This window comes from Trachurus trachurus, assembly GCF_905171665.1.
Source record: "Trachurus trachurus genome assembly, chromosome: 5".
Classification (NCBI taxonomy): Eukaryota; Metazoa; Chordata; class Actinopteri; order Carangiformes; family Carangidae; genus Trachurus; species Trachurus trachurus.
The window spans coordinates 377,301-396,632 of NC_139896.1; the positions used below are offsets into that span (position 1 = coordinate 377,301).

A 19,332-nucleotide genomic window follows, 5' to 3' on the forward strand; every position below is an offset into this window, starting at 1 on the left:
GAGAAGCAGGTAAGGCATAGCCATGATCCTAGAGAGAGAAGCAGGTAAGGCATAGCCGTGATCCTATAGGAGAGAGAAGCAGGTAAGGCATAGCCGTGATCCTAGAGAGAGAAGCAGGTAAGACATAGCCGTGATCCTATAGGAGAGAGAAGCAGGTAAGGCATAGCCATGATCCTAGGAGAGAGAAGCAGGTAAGACATAGCCGTGATCCTATAGGAGAGAGAAGCAGGTAAGGCATAGCCATGATCCTAGGAGAGAGAAGCAGGTAAGGCATAGCCATGATCCTATAGGAGAGAGAAGCAGGTAAGGCATAGCCATGATCCTAGAGAGAGAAGCAGGTAAGGCATAGCCGTGATCCTAGGAGAGAGAAGCAGGTAAGGCATAGCCATGATCCTAGAGAGAGAAGCAGGTAAGGCATAGCCATGATCCTAGAGAGAGAAGCAGGTAAGGCATAGCCGTGATCCTATAGGAGAGAGAAGCAGGTAAGGCATAGCCGTGATCCTAGAGAGAGAAGCAGGTAAGACATAGCCGTGATCCTATAGGAGAGAGAAGCAGGTAAGGCATAGCCGTGATCCTATAGGAGAGAGAAGCAGGTAAGACATAGCCGTGATCCTATAGGAGAGAGAAGCAGGTAAGGCATAGCCATGATCCTAGGAGAGAGAAGCAGGTAAGACATAGCCGTGATCCTATAGGAGAGAGAAGCAGGTAAGGCATAGCCATGATCCTAGGAGAGAGAAGCAGGTAAGGCATAGCCATGATCCTATAGGAGAGAGAAGCAGGTAAGGCATAGCCGTGATCCTATAGGAGAGAGAAGCAGGTAAGGCATAGCCGTGATCCTGTAGGAGAGAGAAGCAGGTAAGGCATAGCCGTGATCCTATAGGAGAGAGAAGCAGGTAAGGCATAGCCGTGATCCTATAGGAGAGAGAAGCAGGTAAGGCATAGCCGTGATCCTGTAGGAGAGAGAGAGAAGGAGGTAAGGCATAGCCGTGATCCTATAGGAGAGAGAAGCAGGTAAGGCATAGCCGTGATCCTATAGGAGAGAGAAGCAGGTAAGGCATAGCCGTGATCCTATAGGAGAGAGAAGCAGGTAAGGCATAGCCGTGATCCTATAGGAGAGAGAAGCAGGTAAGGCATAGCCGTGATCCTAGGAGAGAGAAGCAGGTAAGGCATAGCCGTGATCCTATAGGAGAGAGAAGCAGGTAAGGCATAGCCGTGATCCTATAGGAGAGAGAAGCAGGTAAGGCATAGCCGTGATCCTATGGGAGAGAGAAGCAGGTAAGGCATAGCCGTGATCCTATAGGAGAGAGAAGCAGGTAAGACATAGCCGTGATCCTATAGGAGAGAGACTGTGACTGGGACTGTGACTAGGAGAGAGCGCTAGGTGGCGCTACATCTAAACACGTACATTCAAAACATAAACATGATTTGCAGTCTGCAAAAAAAGATTTTTAATGCAAATACTCTGGCTGTAGGCTACTATTGTTGTTGGTGAGTTCATCATGTTATATGAACATTATTCCTGAGTCTCTGTGACATATTAGGAGGATTTTACGGCCAGTTGTTTTAGATTTCTTACATATTGTCCCTTTAAAGTAGTAGAACTCACGTCACTAGGCTGAGGTTGAGGCTGAGGTTGAGGTTGTGGTTGTGAGGCTGCAGCTTCCTGAACCGACTGGCCCTCTGCAGCTCTTCTGGACGTAGCTGTCGTCCTGCTCTTGTCCGGCTGAAATGAAGAAGATTAATACAGGGATCAGTAACTCACCCCGCGCTGTGATTGGTTACAGAATATTTACATTGCGTTAGCCTAATAGCATAATTGCCTAAGTCATATTTGAACATTTTCGGGGAAAAAAGAAAAAACACAATTTCTAGCAAGCAAAGTCAAAAAGATGACTAAGGCAGATAGTGATTTTGGACTCTAAGTGTTCTGATTGGTTGAGGACATAGCCAATAAGGCAAGGTGGTGCAGCAGTGGGAGGAGAGGAAAGTTAGGCAGATATCTCAATTGGGCCAAAAAATGACTTAGGCAATTATGCTAAGAGGCTAACGATTTCTGAATGCTAACAGCCTCATGATGATACACCTACTCCTCTCTGGAGATGATCCGTGAAGCTGAAGACGGACGGAATGACACCATCTCTGAGTCGGACAATCTGACCGGTCCGATCAAAATCTCCCTGCTTGAAATGTTGACAGCAAAGCACGGACGAATCGCTCGCGGTGAACCCTTTCCTCCTCAAAGCCACTTCCCACTTCTTCCGCACAGCTTTGTCTTTGGGAAACCTTCAAAATGAAAACAGGAGAATCTGTAGAGTCTACGCAAAAACATTTTACAAAAGGAGGTCAAGCTGATTTTCTTCCTTCAACCTTTCTTCAACAAAACTCCTTTTTGATGCACATCTGTTGATAATGAACCAAAGCTGCTTAAATTGTGAATGAGCTTGTTTCTACTACTATTCTACAATCAGGTGTTCTGTTGTCTGTATCTTTAAAGCAACACTGTGTAGTATTTCCACCTAAAAATAATGTTTCTAAACTCATTCAAGTGGTAGAAAATTTTAATTTAATAAATGTGATCTCTGTTTTTATCCTTGTTGGAGCAGCAGCTCCCAGTGGCTGCAGGAGATTTACTGTGAGATGTTGGTTGGTCGTTGTAAACTATTGGATGTTTGATGTAAACACAGAAGAACTGGGAGCTGCTGCTACAACCAGGATAAAAACAGAGATCACATTAATGTTTCCATGTCTTGGCTTCAGGACACTTGGGTCAGCAGGACGAGCTGTGTGGAGGTATCTGGATGTTTCATAGTGTGTGTTTTGGACCAATCAGAAGTGAACTCTATCCACCGCCATTATATGAAAACCAAGGGGGCAGTTGTGGGTCTGAGAAGTGAAGTCACTTCCGCGTTCAAAAAACTGCAATCCCCTCTTCTTCCTCTGGGGGCTGGTGTCAGAAGGGAGCAACTCTCCATAGACCCCCATGTTAAAATCACCGATTTTACATCCTCCATGTTAAAAGCCTGGTGTCAGCACGTTTTTTTTTCTCAATCGATAGTTTCTACCCCCGCACACACTCTGAGGGGGGTGAATATTTTTTAAACTCTACCGTTTGACTGTTATTAGGTTAAAATTCTGGCCAATTAGGGCGCGGAAACGTTGAGTGACAGGTCCGAGCAGCTCCGTGGACAGCTGCTTCGAGGCCAGTGGGCGGGTTCTCGGCCGGCCAATCCAACATGGCGCTGTTCAGGCCGCCATATTGGAGTCACAAAAACGACTCCCCACAACCAATGGGTGACGATTTTGGGTGAAGTATCCCTTTAAATAATGATGGACATGTTGGAGTCATGGTGATGCACAGTTGCACTTCAGCCAGAGTAACTGAGAACTCTTCTAAGTTGCCTCCTTGTGAATCTTTAGTTGTTTTAACTTCAGTACAGAATGCTTTAAATTCTTCTATTCTCTTTAGATATTCAGACTTTCATTATTATCATTATAAACTGTAAATACACACATCAACCTTCAGGAGTGATGTCTTGGAGAACTTCTGTGTCCCCACCAGTGTCAAGATCAAACCTAGTCCCTTGGTTCAGGTATTTTAAGTATCTTTGGTATATAAGAGGTATATAAAGTATCTTTGGTTCGGTCTTACTTGTGGAAAGTAATCCCTCGAGCTCTGTTTCCCACGGTCCTTCTGTTAGAGCAGGAATCTGCTGCACAATGCTCTGGCATCTTCTCTCCTTCCTGCTGCTCCACCAACACCACAGTGACCGGTTCAAGATGGCGGCCGCGTCTCTTGCGCCGCAGCTGAAGTCTCGCAGACAGACGAGTTCGAGTTCTCGCGAGAAGACGCCGCTCCCCCCCCAGAGGAGGAGTAATGGACAGTGGGAACGGCGCAGGGCTAGCTGTCAACAACAAACAGAGAAACATGCTACCGAACAAGAGCAGAGGGGAGTTCACCCGCAACCCCAGGAAAGACTCAGAGGTCGGTGGTTTAACACTAATGTTTTATCTCCAGTGGTTTAAAATCTCTGTTTATGTCCAGTGAAGCAGGAAGAGACGAGGCCTCGGCTGCACATCCCGTTAGCTCCGTTAGCTCCGGCAGGCTAATGCTAATGCTAATGGAGTCGTCGTTTCTTAACGTTACTCGGTTCCGCATGTAAAAACATCAACAGCGATCATCATCATCATAAATTATTTAATTAACTACTCGTCTGTACCGTTTAATCTCTAATCCGCGTGTTGTCTGTTTATATTTATATAGTCGAACAGCTCGGAAACACAGCAGAGCTAAGCTAAACTAAGCTACCGTAAGCTAGTTAGCAGCTGTTAGCTCGGGCAGCGACCTGTTGGAGATAAATAAACCTGTCAGATCAGTCTCGTCCTGTTTAAAAGCTTCTGACCGACAGGATCAAGTCGTTTCACTGTAACTGGATTATGTTATATGTGTTATGGAGGTTTCATGTACGGAAACACAAAACAACTGGAAGATTTCTAACGGGACTTGATGGCTGTCGTGTTGTGTTTGTTTTAAGATAAAGAGGATGTGAAACAGCTGACTGAATCCCGACTGAAACCACTGGAGCAGCAACGTTAGATGAGCTCATAAACTACAGCAGAAGAGTTCATAAACTACAACAGATGAGCTCATAAACTACAGCAGAGTTCATAAACTACAGCTGTAGGACTTTAAACCTTGTGCAGTTGAAGCTACAGCAGCAAAGTTTGCAACGTAGAAATATAAAACTGTCATGACAGTGAAGCTTTTGTAAATGTTAAAGTCAATGGACACTGGGGACACAATGATGGGACTGTCTGTCCAAATATATTAGGACATTTCTTAAAGGTATAGTACGTAGGAATCCCCTCCATCTAGCGGTGCGGTTGCATATCTGAACGTATTCTTGATGTTGCATTCAGGTGAAATGGGGCAGACGTCAGACAGACAACAGATGCTGCATGTAACAGGATAAACAAGCCTCTATGGGTTTTAGTTTTGAATGCAGTGATTATTTTATTGAGAGTGAGGAGTTGTCGTCACAGCTCAGAGCCCCACCCCTCTTCTCCGCCATGATGGAAGGATTCCGGTGGCAAAAGCCTTACTAGTCTATGGGCAAAACAAAATCGTCTACTCTGTAATTTACTGTTTTACAATGCCTGGAAATCACTGCTGTGTTAAAAACTGCTCCAGTGATTTACTTTCTCCTTATTCTTTCTTGTATTTTGTTCTGTTGGCGCAAAAAAAGAGCTAGAATTTAGTCCGTCTCTGTGCTGTTCTGATGACGTTGCCCCCGGCAACCGATAGCGTCTCCTTCCATCATGGCCGACCGGCTGACTGTAAAAAGCTCAAACCCCGCCCAGATCAGACCAAATCGGCACATGACTCCTCACTCTCAATAGTTTTGCACAGCTTTATCTGTCTCATTTGTTTTGTATACAATTTTAAAGGGAAAACAGACCTGTTTTTTATTTTATTTTTTATGTATCGGCTATAAAATCTTGTTTAATTATAATGGATTAGGTCAATCCAAAGTTAAGGCTGATTTACATTCATCAAAACAGATTTCTGTCATTTAAACAACTCAGACTTGAAGTTTTAAAGGTATAGTCTGTAGGAATTCCCCCCATCTAGCGGTGCGGTTACATATCTGAACGTATTCTTGATGTTGCATTCAGGTGAAATGGGGCAGACGTCAGACAGACAACAGACGCTGCATGTAACAGGATAAACAAGTGGTCTGACAACATGTTGTCATGGTGATGTGGTATTGTGACAACATGTTGTCATGGTGATGTGGTATTGTTTTAGTAAAATGACATCCGGTCGGTTTGCCGACGGCCGTCTGCCTGACTGCACCTGAATGCAACACCGGTGCCTCCGTCCTTCCTCACACTACACAGTGGTGACAGTTTTAACAGGCCGTTTCCGTGGTTACCTACGGTCACGATGCAACATGGCCGCCTCGGTTCGGTTTCCGTGGTTACCTACGGTCACGATGCAACATGGCCGCCTCGGTTCGGTGCGTCGCTCACTTATGTATTTGTAACGACTTGTAACAACTCATTCTAAGGAACCAGAAAGCTTTCATTTGTAGCAGCTGTGATTCACCTTCAGTCAAATACGGATTTATGAAAGACAGGTTTGATGTTTGATCATAAAAGTTAATAAGTTACAGACTGGGGCTTTAATTATTAATTATTTATATTATTTAATAATAATGTCTTAAATGTTTCCAGGGGCTGTCAGAGTCTCCAGACCTGGAGTTTGACTACGCCGACACAGACAAATGGGCTGCAGAGCTGTCAGGTCGGTGGTTTCTCATCATGTTTATGATCATGGACACTGAGTTTAATTGAATTCCTTCTTCATTTATGCTGTGAAAGCTTAAACTAACTACAGTTGTGTCTCTTCTCTGCTTGTTCCAGAGCTGTACAGCTACACCGAAGGACCAGAGTTCACGCTGAACAGGAAATGCTTCGAGGAAGAATTCAGGACTCACGGTTTGTAGCTGAAGTTTAACTTTAACTCAGTCGGTTTGTAGCTGAACTTTAACTTTAACTCAGTCGGTTTGTAGCTGAACTTTAACTTTAACTCAGTCGGTTTGTAGCTGAACTTTAACTTTAACTCAGTCGGTTTGTAGCTGAACTTTAACTACTTTAACTTTAACTCAGTCGGTTTGTAGCTGAACTTTAACTTTAACTCAGTTGGTTTGTAACTGTAACTTTAACTTTAACTCAGTTGGTTTGTAACTGTAACTTTAACTTTAACTCAGTCGGTTTGTAGCTGAACTTTAACTTTAACTCAGTCAGTTTGTAGCTGAACTTTAACTTTAACTCAGTCAGTTTGTAGCTGAACTTTAACTTTAACTCAGTCAGTTTGTAGCTGAACTTTAACTTTAACTCAGTTGGTTTGTAGCTGAACTTTAACTTTAACTCAGTCGGTTTGTAGCTGAACTTTAACTTTAACTCAGTCGGTTTGTAGCTGAACTTTAACTCAGTCGGTTTGTAGCTGAACTTTAACTTTAACTCAGTCGGTTTGTAGCTGAACTTTAACTTTAACTCAGTCAGTTTGTAGCTGAACTTTAACTTTAACTCAGTCGGTTTGTAGCTGAACTATAACTTTAACTCAGTCGGTTTGTAGCTGAACTTTAACTTTAACTCAGTCGGTTTGTAGCTGAACTTTAACTTTAACTCAGTCGGTTTGTAGCTGAACTTTAACTTTAACTCAGTCGGTTTGTAGCTGAACTTTAACTCAGTCGGTTTGTAGCTGAACTTTAACTTTAACTCAGTCGGTTTGTAGCTGAACTTTAACTTTAACTCAGTCAGTTTGTAGCTGAACTTTAACTTTAACTCAGTCGGTTTGTAGCTGAACTTTAACTCAGTCGGTTTGTAGCTGAACTTTAACTTTAACTCAGTTGGTTTGTAGCTGAACTTTAACTTTAACTCAGTCGGTTTGTAGCTGAACTTTAACTTTAACTCAGTCGGTTTGTAGCTGAACTTTAACTTTAACTCAGTCGGTTTGTAGCTGAACTTTAACTTTAACTCAGTCGGTTTGTAGCTGAACTTTAACTTTAACTCAGTCAGTTTGTAGCTGAACTTTAACTTTAACTCAGTCGGTTTGTAGCTGAACTTTAACTCAGTCGGTTTGTAGCTGAACTTTAACTTTAACTCAGTCGGTTTGTAGCTGAACTTTAACTCAGTCGGTTTGTAGCTGAACTTTAACTTTAACTCAGTCAGTTTGTAGCTGAACTTTAACTTTAACTCAGTTGGTTTGTAGCTGAACTTTAACTCAGTCAGTTTGTAGCTGAACTTTAACTTTAACTCAGTTGGTTTGTAGCTGAACTTTAACTCAGTCAGTTTGTAGCTGAACTTTAACTTTAACTCAGTCGGTTTGTAGCTGAACTTTAACTTTAACTCAGTCGGTTTGTAGCTGAACTTTAACTTTAACTCAGTCGGTTTGTAGCTGAACTTTAACTTTAACTTTAACTCAATCGGTTTGTAGCTGAACTTTAACTTTAACTCAATCGGTTTGTAGCTGAACTTTAACTTTAACTCAGTCGGTTTGTAGCTGAACTTTAACTTTAACTCAGTTGGTTTGTAGCTGAACTTTAACTTTAACTCAGTCGGTTTGTAGCTGAACTTTAACTTTAACTCAGTCGGTTTGTAGCTGAACTTTAACTTTAACTCAGTCGGTTTGTAGCTGAACTTTAACTTTAACTCAGTCGGTTTGTAGCTGAACTTTAACTCAGTCGGTTTGTAGCTGAACTTTAACTTTAACTCAGTTGGTTTGTAGCTGTAACTTTAACTTTAACTCAGTCGGTTTGTAGCTGAACTTTAACTTTAACTCAGTCGGTTTGTAGCTGAACTTTAACTTTAACTCAGTCGGTTTGTAGCTGAACTTTAACTTTAACTCAGTCGGTTTGTAGCTGAACTTTAACTTTAACTCAGTCGGTTTGTAGCTGAACTTTAACTTTAACTCAGTCAGTTTGTAGCTGAACTATAACTTTAACTCAGTCGGTTTGTAGCTGAACTTTAACTTTAACTCAGTCGGTTTGTAACTTTAACTCAGTCGGTTTGTAGCTGAACTTTAACTCAGTCGGTTTGTAGCTGAACTTTAACTCAGTCAGTTTGTAGCTGAACTTTAACTTTAACTCAGTCGGTTTGTAGCTGAACTTTAACTTTAACTCAGTTGGTTTGTAGCTGAACTTTAACTCAGTCAGTTTGTAGCTGAACTTTAACTTTAAAGGGATAGTTCAACATTTTGGCAAATTGGCCCATTGCCATAATCGCTATAGTCATAGCAGTAGGTTCGTTACCTTCAATTGTCGGTGTAAGCTATTTTTAGAACGGAGGAGCGGAGCGTCAGGCTGCTCAGGGCTACGCTATGGAGGCTAATGGAATTTCTTGGTTTTCCTCATCAAACTCATCAAATACAAAATCCCAAAACTCCAAAACGCTTTCGTGGACAAGTTGTGACCTGCACATTCACCACGCTATGAGATAATAATGGAACGTTACGAAACGGAGCCGTTTTCGAGGTAAATACAGGGTAAATACAGAGTCTGCTTGCTGAAAAACTGTCCCTGAACGCAACGCGCATCAGCGGTTCTGCATGAATTTACCTCTAAAACAGCTCCGTCTCGTAACGTTCCATTATTATCTCATAGCGTGGTGATTGTGCAGCTCACAACTTGTCCACCACAGCCTTTTGGAGTTGTTGGGTTGTGTATTTGATGAGTTTGATGAGGAAAACCAAGAAATTCCATTAGCCTCCATAGCGTAGCCCTGAGCAGCCTGACGCTCCGCTCCTCCGTTCTAAAAATAGCTTACACCGACAATTAAAGGTAACGAACCTACTGCTATGACTATAGCGATTATGGCAATGGGCCAATTTGCCAAAATGTTGAACTATCCCTTTAACTCAGTCGGTTTGTAGCTGAACTTTAACTTTAACTCAGTCGGTTTGTAGCTGAACTTTAACTTTAACTCAGTCGGTTTGTAGCTGAACTTTAACTTTAACTCAGTCGGTTTGTAGCTGAACTTTAACTTTAACTCAGTCGGTTTGTAGCTGAACTTTAACTTTAACTCAATCGGTTTGTAGCTGAACTTTAACTTTAACTTTAACTCAATCGGTTTGTAGCTGAACTTTAACTTTAACTCAGTCGGTTTGTAGCTGAACTTTAACTTTAACTCAGTCGGTTTGTAACTTTAACTCAGTCAGTTTGTAGCTGAACTTTAACTTTAACTCAGTCGGTTTGTAGCTGAACTTTAACTTTAACTCAGTCGGTTTGTAGCTGAACTTTAACTTTAACTCAGTCGGTTTGTAGCTGAACTTTAACTTTAACTTTAACTCAATCGGTTTGTAGCTGAACTTTAACTTTAACTCAATCGGTTTGTAGCTGAACTTTAACTTTAACTCAGTCGGTTTGTAGCTGAACTTTAACTTTAACTCAGTCGGTTTGTAGCTGAACTTTAACTTTAACTCAGTCAGTTTGTAGCTGAACTTTAACTTTAACTCAGTCGGTTTGTAGCTGAACTTTAACTTTAACTCAGTCGGTTTGTAGCTGAACTTTAACTTTAACTCAGTCGGTTTGTAGCTGAACTTTAACTTTAACTCAGTCAGTTTGTAGCTGAACTTTAACTTTAACTTTAACTCAATCGGTTTGTAGCTGAACTTTAACTTTAACTCAATCGGTTTGTAGCTGAACTTTAACTTTAACTCAGTCGGTTTGTAGCTGAACTTTAACTTTAACTCAGTCGGTTTGTAGCTGAACTTTAACTTTAACTCAGTCGGTTTGTAGCTGAACTTTAACTTTAACTCAGTCAGTTTGTAGCTGAACTTTAACTTTAACTCAGTCGGTTTGTAGCTGAACTTTAACTTTAACTCAGTCGGTTTGTAGCTGAACTTTAACTCAGTCGGTTTGTAGCTGAACTTTAACTTTAACTCAGTCGGTTTGTAGTTTAACTTTAACTTTAACTCAGTCGGTTTGTAGCTGAACTTTAACTTTAACTCAGTCGGTTTGTAGCTGAACTTTAACTTTAACTCAGTCGGTTTGTAGCTGAACTTTAACTTTAACTCAGTCAGTTTGTAGCTGAACTTTAACTTTAACTCAGTCGGTTTGTAGCTGAACTTTAACTCAGTCGGTTTGTAGCTGAACTTTAACTCAGTCGGTTTGTAGCTGAACTTTAACTTTAACTCAGTCGGTTTGTAGCTGAACTTTAACTTTAACTCAGTCGGTTTGTAGCTGAACTTTAACTTTAACTCAGTTGGTTTGTAGCTGAACTTTAACTTTAACTCAGTCGGTTTGTAGCTGAACTTTAACTTTAACTCAGTCGGTTTGTAGCTGAACTTTAACTTTAACTCAGTCGGTTTGTAGCTGAACTTTAACTTTAACTCAGTCGGTTTGTAGCTGAACTTTAACTTTAACTCAGTCGGTTTGTAGCTGAACTTTAACTCAGTCGGTTTGTAGCTGAACTTTAACTTTAACTCAGTTGGTTTGTAGCTGAACTTTAACTCAGTCGGTTTGTAGCTGAACTTTAACTTTAACTCAGTCGGTTTGTAGCTGAACTTTAACTTTAACTCAGTCGGGTTGTAGCTGAACTTTAACTTTAACTCAGTCGGTTTGTAGCTGAACTTTAACTTTAACTCAGTCGGTTTGTAGCTGAACTTTAACTTTAACTCAGTCGGTTTGTAACTGAACTTTAACTCAGTCGGTTTGTAACTGAACTTTAACTCAGTCGGTTTGTAGCTGAACTTTAACTTTAACTCAGTCGGTTTATAGCTGAACTTTAACTTTAACTCAGTCGGTTTGTAACTTTAACTTTAACTCAGTCGGTTTGTAACTTTAACTTCAACTCAGTCGGTTTGTAACTTTAACTTTAACTCAGTCGGTTTGTAACTTTAACTCAGTCGGTCGTGTCTCTAACTCATCTTCACGTCTGTTGTTCCTCAGTGACGGACCAGAAATGGACGGACCTGGACGCGGCTCAGCACCGAGCTCACGCCATGCGGCTGCTGGACGGTCTGGAGGTGATCGGCCGCGAGAAGAGGCTGAAAGCTGCTAGAGCCATTCTCTACATGGCCCAAGGTCAGTCCACTACACAGCAGTAGTTTATTAGTCTATGGTTTTAAAGAGGCTGAACTCTTTGCCGTTGATGAAGGAGATGATTAAAGTTTCGTTGATGAAGGAGATGATGAACGTGTCGTTGATGAAGGAGATAGTTAACGTGTCGTTGATGAAGGAGATGATGAAAGTGTCGTTGATGAAGGAGATAGTTAACGTGTCGTTGATGAAGGAGATAGTTAACGTGTCGTAGATGAAGGAGATGATGAAAGTGTCGTTGATGAAGGAGATAGTTAACGTGTCGTAGATGAAGGAGATGATGAACGTGTCGTTGATGAAGGAGATAGTTAACGTGTCGTTGATGAAGGAGATGATGAAAGTGTCGTTGATGAAGGAGATAGTTAACGTGTCGTTGATGAAGGAGATGATGAAAGTGTCGTTGATGAAGGAGATAGTTAACGTGTCGTTGATGAAGGAGATAGTTAACGTGTCGTAGATGAAGGAGATGATGAAAGTGTCGTTGATGAAGGAGATAGTTAACGTGTCGTTGATGAAGGAGATGATGAAAGTGTCGTAGATGAAGGAGATAGTTAACGTGTCGTTGATGAAGGAGATAGTTAACGTGTCGTTGATGAAGGAGATGATGAAAGTGTCGTAGATGAAGGAGATAGTTAACGTGTCGTAGATGAAGGAGATGATGAAAGTGTCGTTGATGAAGGAGATAGTTAACGTGTCGTTGATGAAGGAGATGATGAAAGTGTCGTTGATGAAGGAGATAGTTAACGTGTCGTTGATGAAGGAGATGATGAAAGTGTCGTAGATGAAGGAGATAGTTAACGTGTCGTAGATGAAGGAGATGATGAACGTGTCGTAGATGAAGGAGATGATGAAAGTGTCGTTGATGAAGGAGATAGTTAACGTGTCGTTGATGAAGGAGATGATGAAAGTGTCGTTGATGAAGGAGATGATTAAAGTGTCGTTGATGAAGGAGATAGTTAACGTGTCGTAGATGAAGGAGATAGTTAACGTGTCGTAGATGAAGGAGATGATGAAAGTGTCGTTGATGAAGGAGATAGTTAACGTGTCGTTGATGAAGGAGATGATGAAAGTGTCGTTGATGAAGGAGATAGTTAACGTGTCGTTGATGAAGGAGATGATGAAAGTGTCGTTGATGAAGGAGATAGTTAACGTGTCGTAGATGAAGGAGATGATGAAAGTGTCGTTGATGAAGGAGATAGTTAACGTGTCGTAGATGAAGGAGATGATGAAAGTGTCGTTGATGAAGGAGATAGTTAACGTGTCGTTGATGAAGGAGATAGTTAACGTGTCGTAGATGAAGGAGATGATGAAAGTGTCGTTGATGAAGGAGATAGTTAACGTGTCGTAGATGAAGGAGATAGTTAACGTGTCGTAGATGAAGGAGATGATGAAAGTGTCGTTGATGAAGGAGATAGTTAACGTGTCGTAGATGAAGGAGATGATGAAAGTGTCGTTGATGAAGGAGATAGTTAACGTGTCGTAGATGAAGGAGATGATGAAAGTGTCGTTGATGAAGGAGATAGTTAACGTGTCGTTGATGAAGGAGATAGTTAACGTGTCTCTCTGTGCAGGGACCTTTGGCGAGTGCGGCTGCGAGGCCGAGGTGCAGCACTGGATGAGATACAACGTGTTCCTGCTGCTGGACGTGGGGACCTTCTCTGCTCTGGTGGAGCTGCTCAACATGGAGATTGAGTAGGTTGTTCTCCACTTTCAGAGCGTTGCAGGAAATAAAACCTCGTTTCTGTGTTCTGTGTTGTAGATGTAGATAACGGTGTGTTGTCTGTCCCTCAGTAACTTGTTATATATTCTGTGTTGTAGATGTAGATAACGATGTTATTCCTGTAGATAACGGTATGTTTCCATCTCTCAGCAACAGCGCGGCGTGCAGCAGCGCGGTGAGGAAACCGGCCATCTCTCTGGCCGACAGCACCGACCTGCGCGTGCTGCTCAACATCATGTACCTGATGGTGGAAACCATCCAGCAGGACGAGGCGGCCGACAGACCGGAGTGGACCGGCATCAGAGAGACCTTCAGGACCGAGCTGGGTAGGGTTATACCAGAGTTAAACACATCAACACCTTCAGGACCGAGCTGGGTAGGGTTATACCAGAGTTAAACACATCAACACCTTCAGGACTGAGCTGGGTAGGGTTATACCAGAACTAAACACATCAACACCTTCAGGACCGAGCTGGGTCGGGTTATACCAGAACTAAACTCTCTGTTGGTCGGTTTATACCAGAGTTAAACTCTGTTGGTCGGTTTATACCAGAACTAAACTCTCTGTTGGTCGGTTTATACCAGAACTAAACTCTCTGTTGGTCGGTTTATACCAGAGTTAAACTCTGTTGGTCGGTTTATACCAGAACTAAACTCTCTGTTAGTCGGTTTATACCAGAACTAAACTCTCTGTTGGTCGGTTTATACCAGAACTAAACTCTCTGTTGGTCGGTTTATACCAGAACTAAACTCTCTGTTGGTCGGTTTATACCAGAACTAAACTCTGTTGGTCGGTTTATACCAGAACTAAACTCTGTTGGTCGGTTTATACCAGAACTAAACTCTCTGTTAGTCGGTTTATACCAGAACTAAACTCTCTGTTGGTCGGTTTATACCAGAACTAAACTCTCTGTTAGTCGGTTTATACCAGAACTAAACTCTCTGTTGGCCGGTTTATACCAGAACTAAACTCTCTGTTGGTCGGTTTATACCAGAACTAAACTCTCTGTTGGTCGGTTTATACCAGAACTAAACTCTCTGTTGGTCGGTTTATACCAGAACTAAACTCTGTTGGTCGGTTTATACCAGAACTAAACTCTGTTGGTCGGTTTATACCAGAGTTAAACTCTGTTGGTCGGTTTATACCAGAACTAAACTCTCTGTTGGTCGGTTTATACCAGAACTAAACTCTCTGTTGGTCGGTTTATACCAGAACTAAACTCTCTGTTGGTCGGTTTATACCAGAACTAAACTCTGTTGGTCGGTTTATACCAGAACTAAACTCTGTTGGTCGGTTTATACCAGAGTTAAACTCTGTTAGTCGGTTTATACCAGAACTAAACTCTCTGTTGGTCGGTTTATACCAGAACTAAACTCTCTGTTAGTCGGTTTATACCAGAACTAAACTCTCTGTTGGTCGGTTTATACCAGAACTAAACTCTCTGTTGGTCGGTTTATACCAGAACTAAACTCTGTTGGTCGGTTTATACCAGAACTAAACTCTCTGTTGGTCGGTTTATACCAGAACTAAACTCTGTTAGTCGGTTTATACCAGAACTAAACTCTGTTAGTCGGTTTATACCAGAACTAAACTCTGTTAGTCGGTTTATACTAGGGCTGCCACGATTAGTCGACTAGTCACGACTACGTCGACTATTAAAATCGTCGACAACTAATTTAATAGTCGACGAGTCGTTTTTTGTTTTTTTTTAACTTTGTTTTTCACTAAAAACTGCTGCGGCACCTTCCACACACGCACCCGCCCACCACACACACACATGCACTCACTCACTTACAGTTAGTACAGGTGTTCTCTCTCTACCTCTCTTGTCCGTCATCAAGCGGCACCGGTGTAACCCCCGCCGCCCCCCCCCCCCCTCTCACTCACCCCGCTGCCGCTGCCGCCACCGCTCCTCTCCCTCTCTCTCTCCTCTCTCTCTCTCTCTCGTCATTTTAAATGAGAAGCGATACTAGCGGTACCGCCGCTCCATCGTTTAAATCACGGACTGAAAAACAGCCGTTCCTCATTTAATAATAAAATCGCGGACTTTGAGACTCGCGGTGTTGAAGAATATTGGGACGTTACAGCGTCCGGTCACAGCGGTCCTGGTCACGTAATGAGCGCTCATCTTAACGAGGAAGTCTTCTCTCCCGGCGTAAAACTACGTCAATAGCTTCCCATCACAGTCCACACCTTGCAGAGTTTGAGCTGCACCTCAGTTTCACTTGTTTTCACTTGACAGAGTTTCACACAGAACTTTCTGGTGGAGTCTTTCTATGTTTCTCCTTCTGTGACAGTAAAAAGGGACATTTAAATTTTTTCAGACAATACGATTGTCTTATAAACTATTCGATTTTTTTTAACAGAACGACTATTATTTACACTGAGCACAAAATGTAGGCTACTTTTGTTATATTTGAGTGAGACCAAAACATTTTATTATATAATATATAGGCCAGGCCTATATAATAATTCCTTAGTTTCAGGTGTCTACCTCATTTTATTCATATATGTTTGATGCCAGAGACAAATGAAGGAAACCTAAAAAACCTTAAGTATTTTTTTGGGTGTTTAGGCCAGTGCCTTATCCTTATTTTACTCAGCTGTTTGCACTTTATAGCTACTACAGTTAAAGAATTGTTTGTTGCTACAAGCTGCATATTTCATTAAAAGTTTAATTAACTATCATCTTAATTGTCTCTATTTTTAGTTAGCATATACCTTAAACACTTCAAGCTGAAAGCTAATGATGGTATATAAGAGCAGCTGCATGCTGGTGCGATAAGCTGTATGTTTTACATTCAATTTACTAGGGCTGGGTATTGTTGAGAATCTCACGATTCGATTCGATTTCGATTCATTAGGTCACGATTCGATATCGATTCGATTCGATATTGATTGAAATGCTTCGATATCGATTCAGTATCAAGCAGAAATACACAAATAAGAGTACCAGATTTTTTTTTTTTTAATAATTATTTGTTTAGTTTCATGCCTTATGAACAGCCATAGTATAACTCATAGCATAACAAAATATGACACTGCTTTAACACTGAACTACAGTGCAGCTAAATTTAAATTAGGCTATGTGTTACTTTCCTCTTGGAAAATAACTCATAACATTTTGAGTAATAAAACAATACAAAACAATATTATTAATAATAGCCTACTGCACAACTGAAAATATTGTAGCGACCCCGCAGTAATGTTCTTGTTATGATGTTTAAGTTCTGTGATTTCTGACTGACTGTCAATGTGTATGGTACGGGCAGGTGGGATGAGAAACTGAGGGGCTGGGGTGAGTGTGAGGAAGACAGAGTCCTGTCTGTGTGTAGGTGAGTGAGTGAGGAGGAGCAGAGGAAGAAGTGAGAGCAGCTGTCAGATAAGTTTGTGTTATGTTGTTGACTTGTCGTCGGGTCTGACGCTCAGCGCCGTAACGTTACCGTGCGGGGCGCCCCCGCGGCCGTCCGCCGGATGACGGCGGCGGGGCGATGGCCGCGATGACCGGGGGGCGACAACACAGCAGAGCTATCCATGGTTAGGAAGTCTCTTGAAATATCAAACAAAGAGGAGAACTATGGACTGTGGAAGCTTCAATGGCCATAATACAGAAGTTATCATGACGTGAACCATATGTTGCGGTGTAAAACAAAAAACAAAAAAAAAGGTTGATTCGGTGGAGCTTTTTCGCGGCACGGCGAAAATGCGCATCTGGTGGCTCAACCTGGTCAGTGGGTGCTTGAGCACCGGAGCACCCACGGAATCGGCGCCTATAAATACAAAATGAATCCCCACATCTGCTTTCAGGTTTGAAGGCGCTGGCTTAACGCTGCTGCTGCTACTCACTCCCATATTGTTATGGTTTGGTCTAGTGCGGCCCCCGTCCGTACAGCGCGAATCACACGAGGGTGTTGCTCGCAGCGCCCCCACTGGCCAGGGGCTTGAATCGATTCAGAAGATTGCTGAATCGATATTGAATTGCAGAGAAAAGAATTGCAATGCATTGCTGAATCGATATTTTTACCCAGCCCTACAATTTACGTATGATCCGATTAGTCGACTAATCGAAAAAAATAGTCGGTGACTAGTCGACTATCAAAATAATCGTTTGTGGCAGCCCTAGTTTATACCAGAACTAAACTCTCTGTTGGTCGGTTTATACCAGAGTTAAACTCTGTTAGTCGGTTTATACCAGAACTAAACTCTCTGTTGGTCGGTTTAACCAGAACTAAACTCTGTTAGTCGGTTTATACCAGAACTAAACTCTGTTAGTCGGTTTATACCAGAACTAAACTCTGTTGGCCGGTTTATACCAGAACTAAACTCTCTGTTGGTCGGTTTATACCAGAACTAAACTCTCTGTTGGTCGGTTTATACCAGAACTAAACTCTCTGTTGGTCGGTTTATACCAGAACTAAACTCTGTTAGTCGGTTTATACCAGAACTAAACTCTGTTGGTCGGTTTATACCAGAGTTAAACTCTGTTAGTCGGTTTATACCAGAACTAAACTCTCTGTTGGTCGGTTTATACCAGAACTAAACTCTGTTAGTCGGTTTATACCAGAACTAAACTCTGTTAGTCGGTTTATACCAGAACTAAACTCTGTTGGCCGGTTTATACCAGAACTAAACTCTCTGTTGGTCGGTTTATACCAGAACTAAACTCTCTGTTGGTCGGTTTATACCAGAACTAAACTCTCTGTTGGTCGGTTTATACCAGAACTAAACTCTCTGTTGGTCGGTTTATACCAGAACTAAACTCTCTGGGTCGGTTTATACCAGAACTAAACTCTCTGTTGGTCGGTTTATACCAGAACTAAACTCTCTGTTGGTCGGTTTATACCAGAACTAAACTCTCTGTTGGTCGGTTTATACCAGAACTAAACTCTGTTAGTCGGTTTATACCAGAACTAAACTCTGTTGGTCGGTTTATACCAGAGTTAAACTCTGTTAGTCGGTTTATACCAGAACTAAACTCTCTGTTGGTCGGTTTATACCAGAACTAAACTCTGTTAGTCGGTTTATACCAGAACTAAACTCTGTTAGTCGGTTTATACCAGAACTAAACTCTGTTGGCCGGTTTATACCAGAACTAAACTCTCTGTTGGTCGGTTTATACCAGAACTAAACTCTCTGTTGGTCGGTTTATACCAGAACTAAACTCTCTGTTGGTCGGTTTATACCAGAACTAAACTCTGTTAGTCGGTTTATACCAGAACTAAACTCTGTTGGTCGGTTTATACCAGAGTTAAACTCTGTTAGTCGGTTTATACCAGAACTAAACTCTCTGTTGGTCGGTTTATACCAGAACTAAACTCTGTTAGTCGGTTTATACCAGAACTAAACTCTGTTAGTCGGTTTATACCAGAACTAAACTCTGTTGGCCGGTTTATACCAGAACTAAACTCTCTGTTGGTCGGTTTATACCAGAACTAAACTCTCTGTTGGTCGGTTTATACCAGAACTAAACTCTCTGTTGGTCGGTTTATACCAGAACTAAACTCTCTGTTGGTCGGTTTATACCAGAACTAAACTCTCTGGGTCGGTTTATACCAGAACTAAACTCTCTGTTGGTCGGTTTATACCAGAACTTAACTCTCTGTTGGTCGGTTTATACCAGAACTAAACTCTCTGTTGGTCGGTTTATACCAGAACTAAACTCTGTTAGTCGGTTTATACCAGAACTAAACTCTGTTGGTCGGTTTATACCAGAGTTAAACTCTGTTAGTCGGTTTATACCAGAACTAAACTCTCTGTTGGTCGGTTTATACCAGAACTAAACTCTGTTAGTCGGTTTATACCAGAACTAAACTCTGTTAGTCGGTTTATACCAGAACTAAACTCTGTTGGCCGGTTTATACCAGAACTAAACTCTCTGTTGGTCGGTTTATACCAGAACTAAACTCTCTGTTGGTCGGTTTATTGACCCCTTGCAGCTACGTCACAATTAGAACGTTACGCGAGAGGCGACGCCATGACGGACGGCAGAAAGTGCTCAGTGATAATGTACT

At 41.8% G+C, this 19,332-nt stretch overlaps 1 protein-coding gene across 3 annotated transcripts in view; it reads left to right on the top strand.

Moving 5' to 3' along the window:
- Positions 1-3,744: 3,744 nt before the first annotated feature.
- Positions 3,745-19,332, top strand: part of strip1 (striatin interacting protein 1) — a 46,944-nt gene continuing 31,356 nt past the window's right edge. For all 3 annotated transcript variants that reach the window (XM_083972365.1, XM_083972363.1, XM_083972364.1), the window contains exons 1-6: positions 3,745-3,982; positions 6,235-6,304; positions 6,424-6,498; positions 11,451-11,585; positions 13,172-13,292; positions 13,471-13,646. In XM_083972365.1, coding sequence (XP_083828491.1) covers positions 3,875-3,982; positions 6,235-6,304; positions 6,424-6,498; positions 11,451-11,585; positions 13,172-13,292; positions 13,471-13,646 — 685 coding nt within the window. In that variant the 5' untranslated portion in view covers positions 3,745-3,874. The remainder of the gene's footprint in view (positions 3,983-6,234; positions 6,305-6,423; positions 6,499-11,450; positions 11,586-13,171; positions 13,293-13,470; positions 13,647-19,332) is intronic.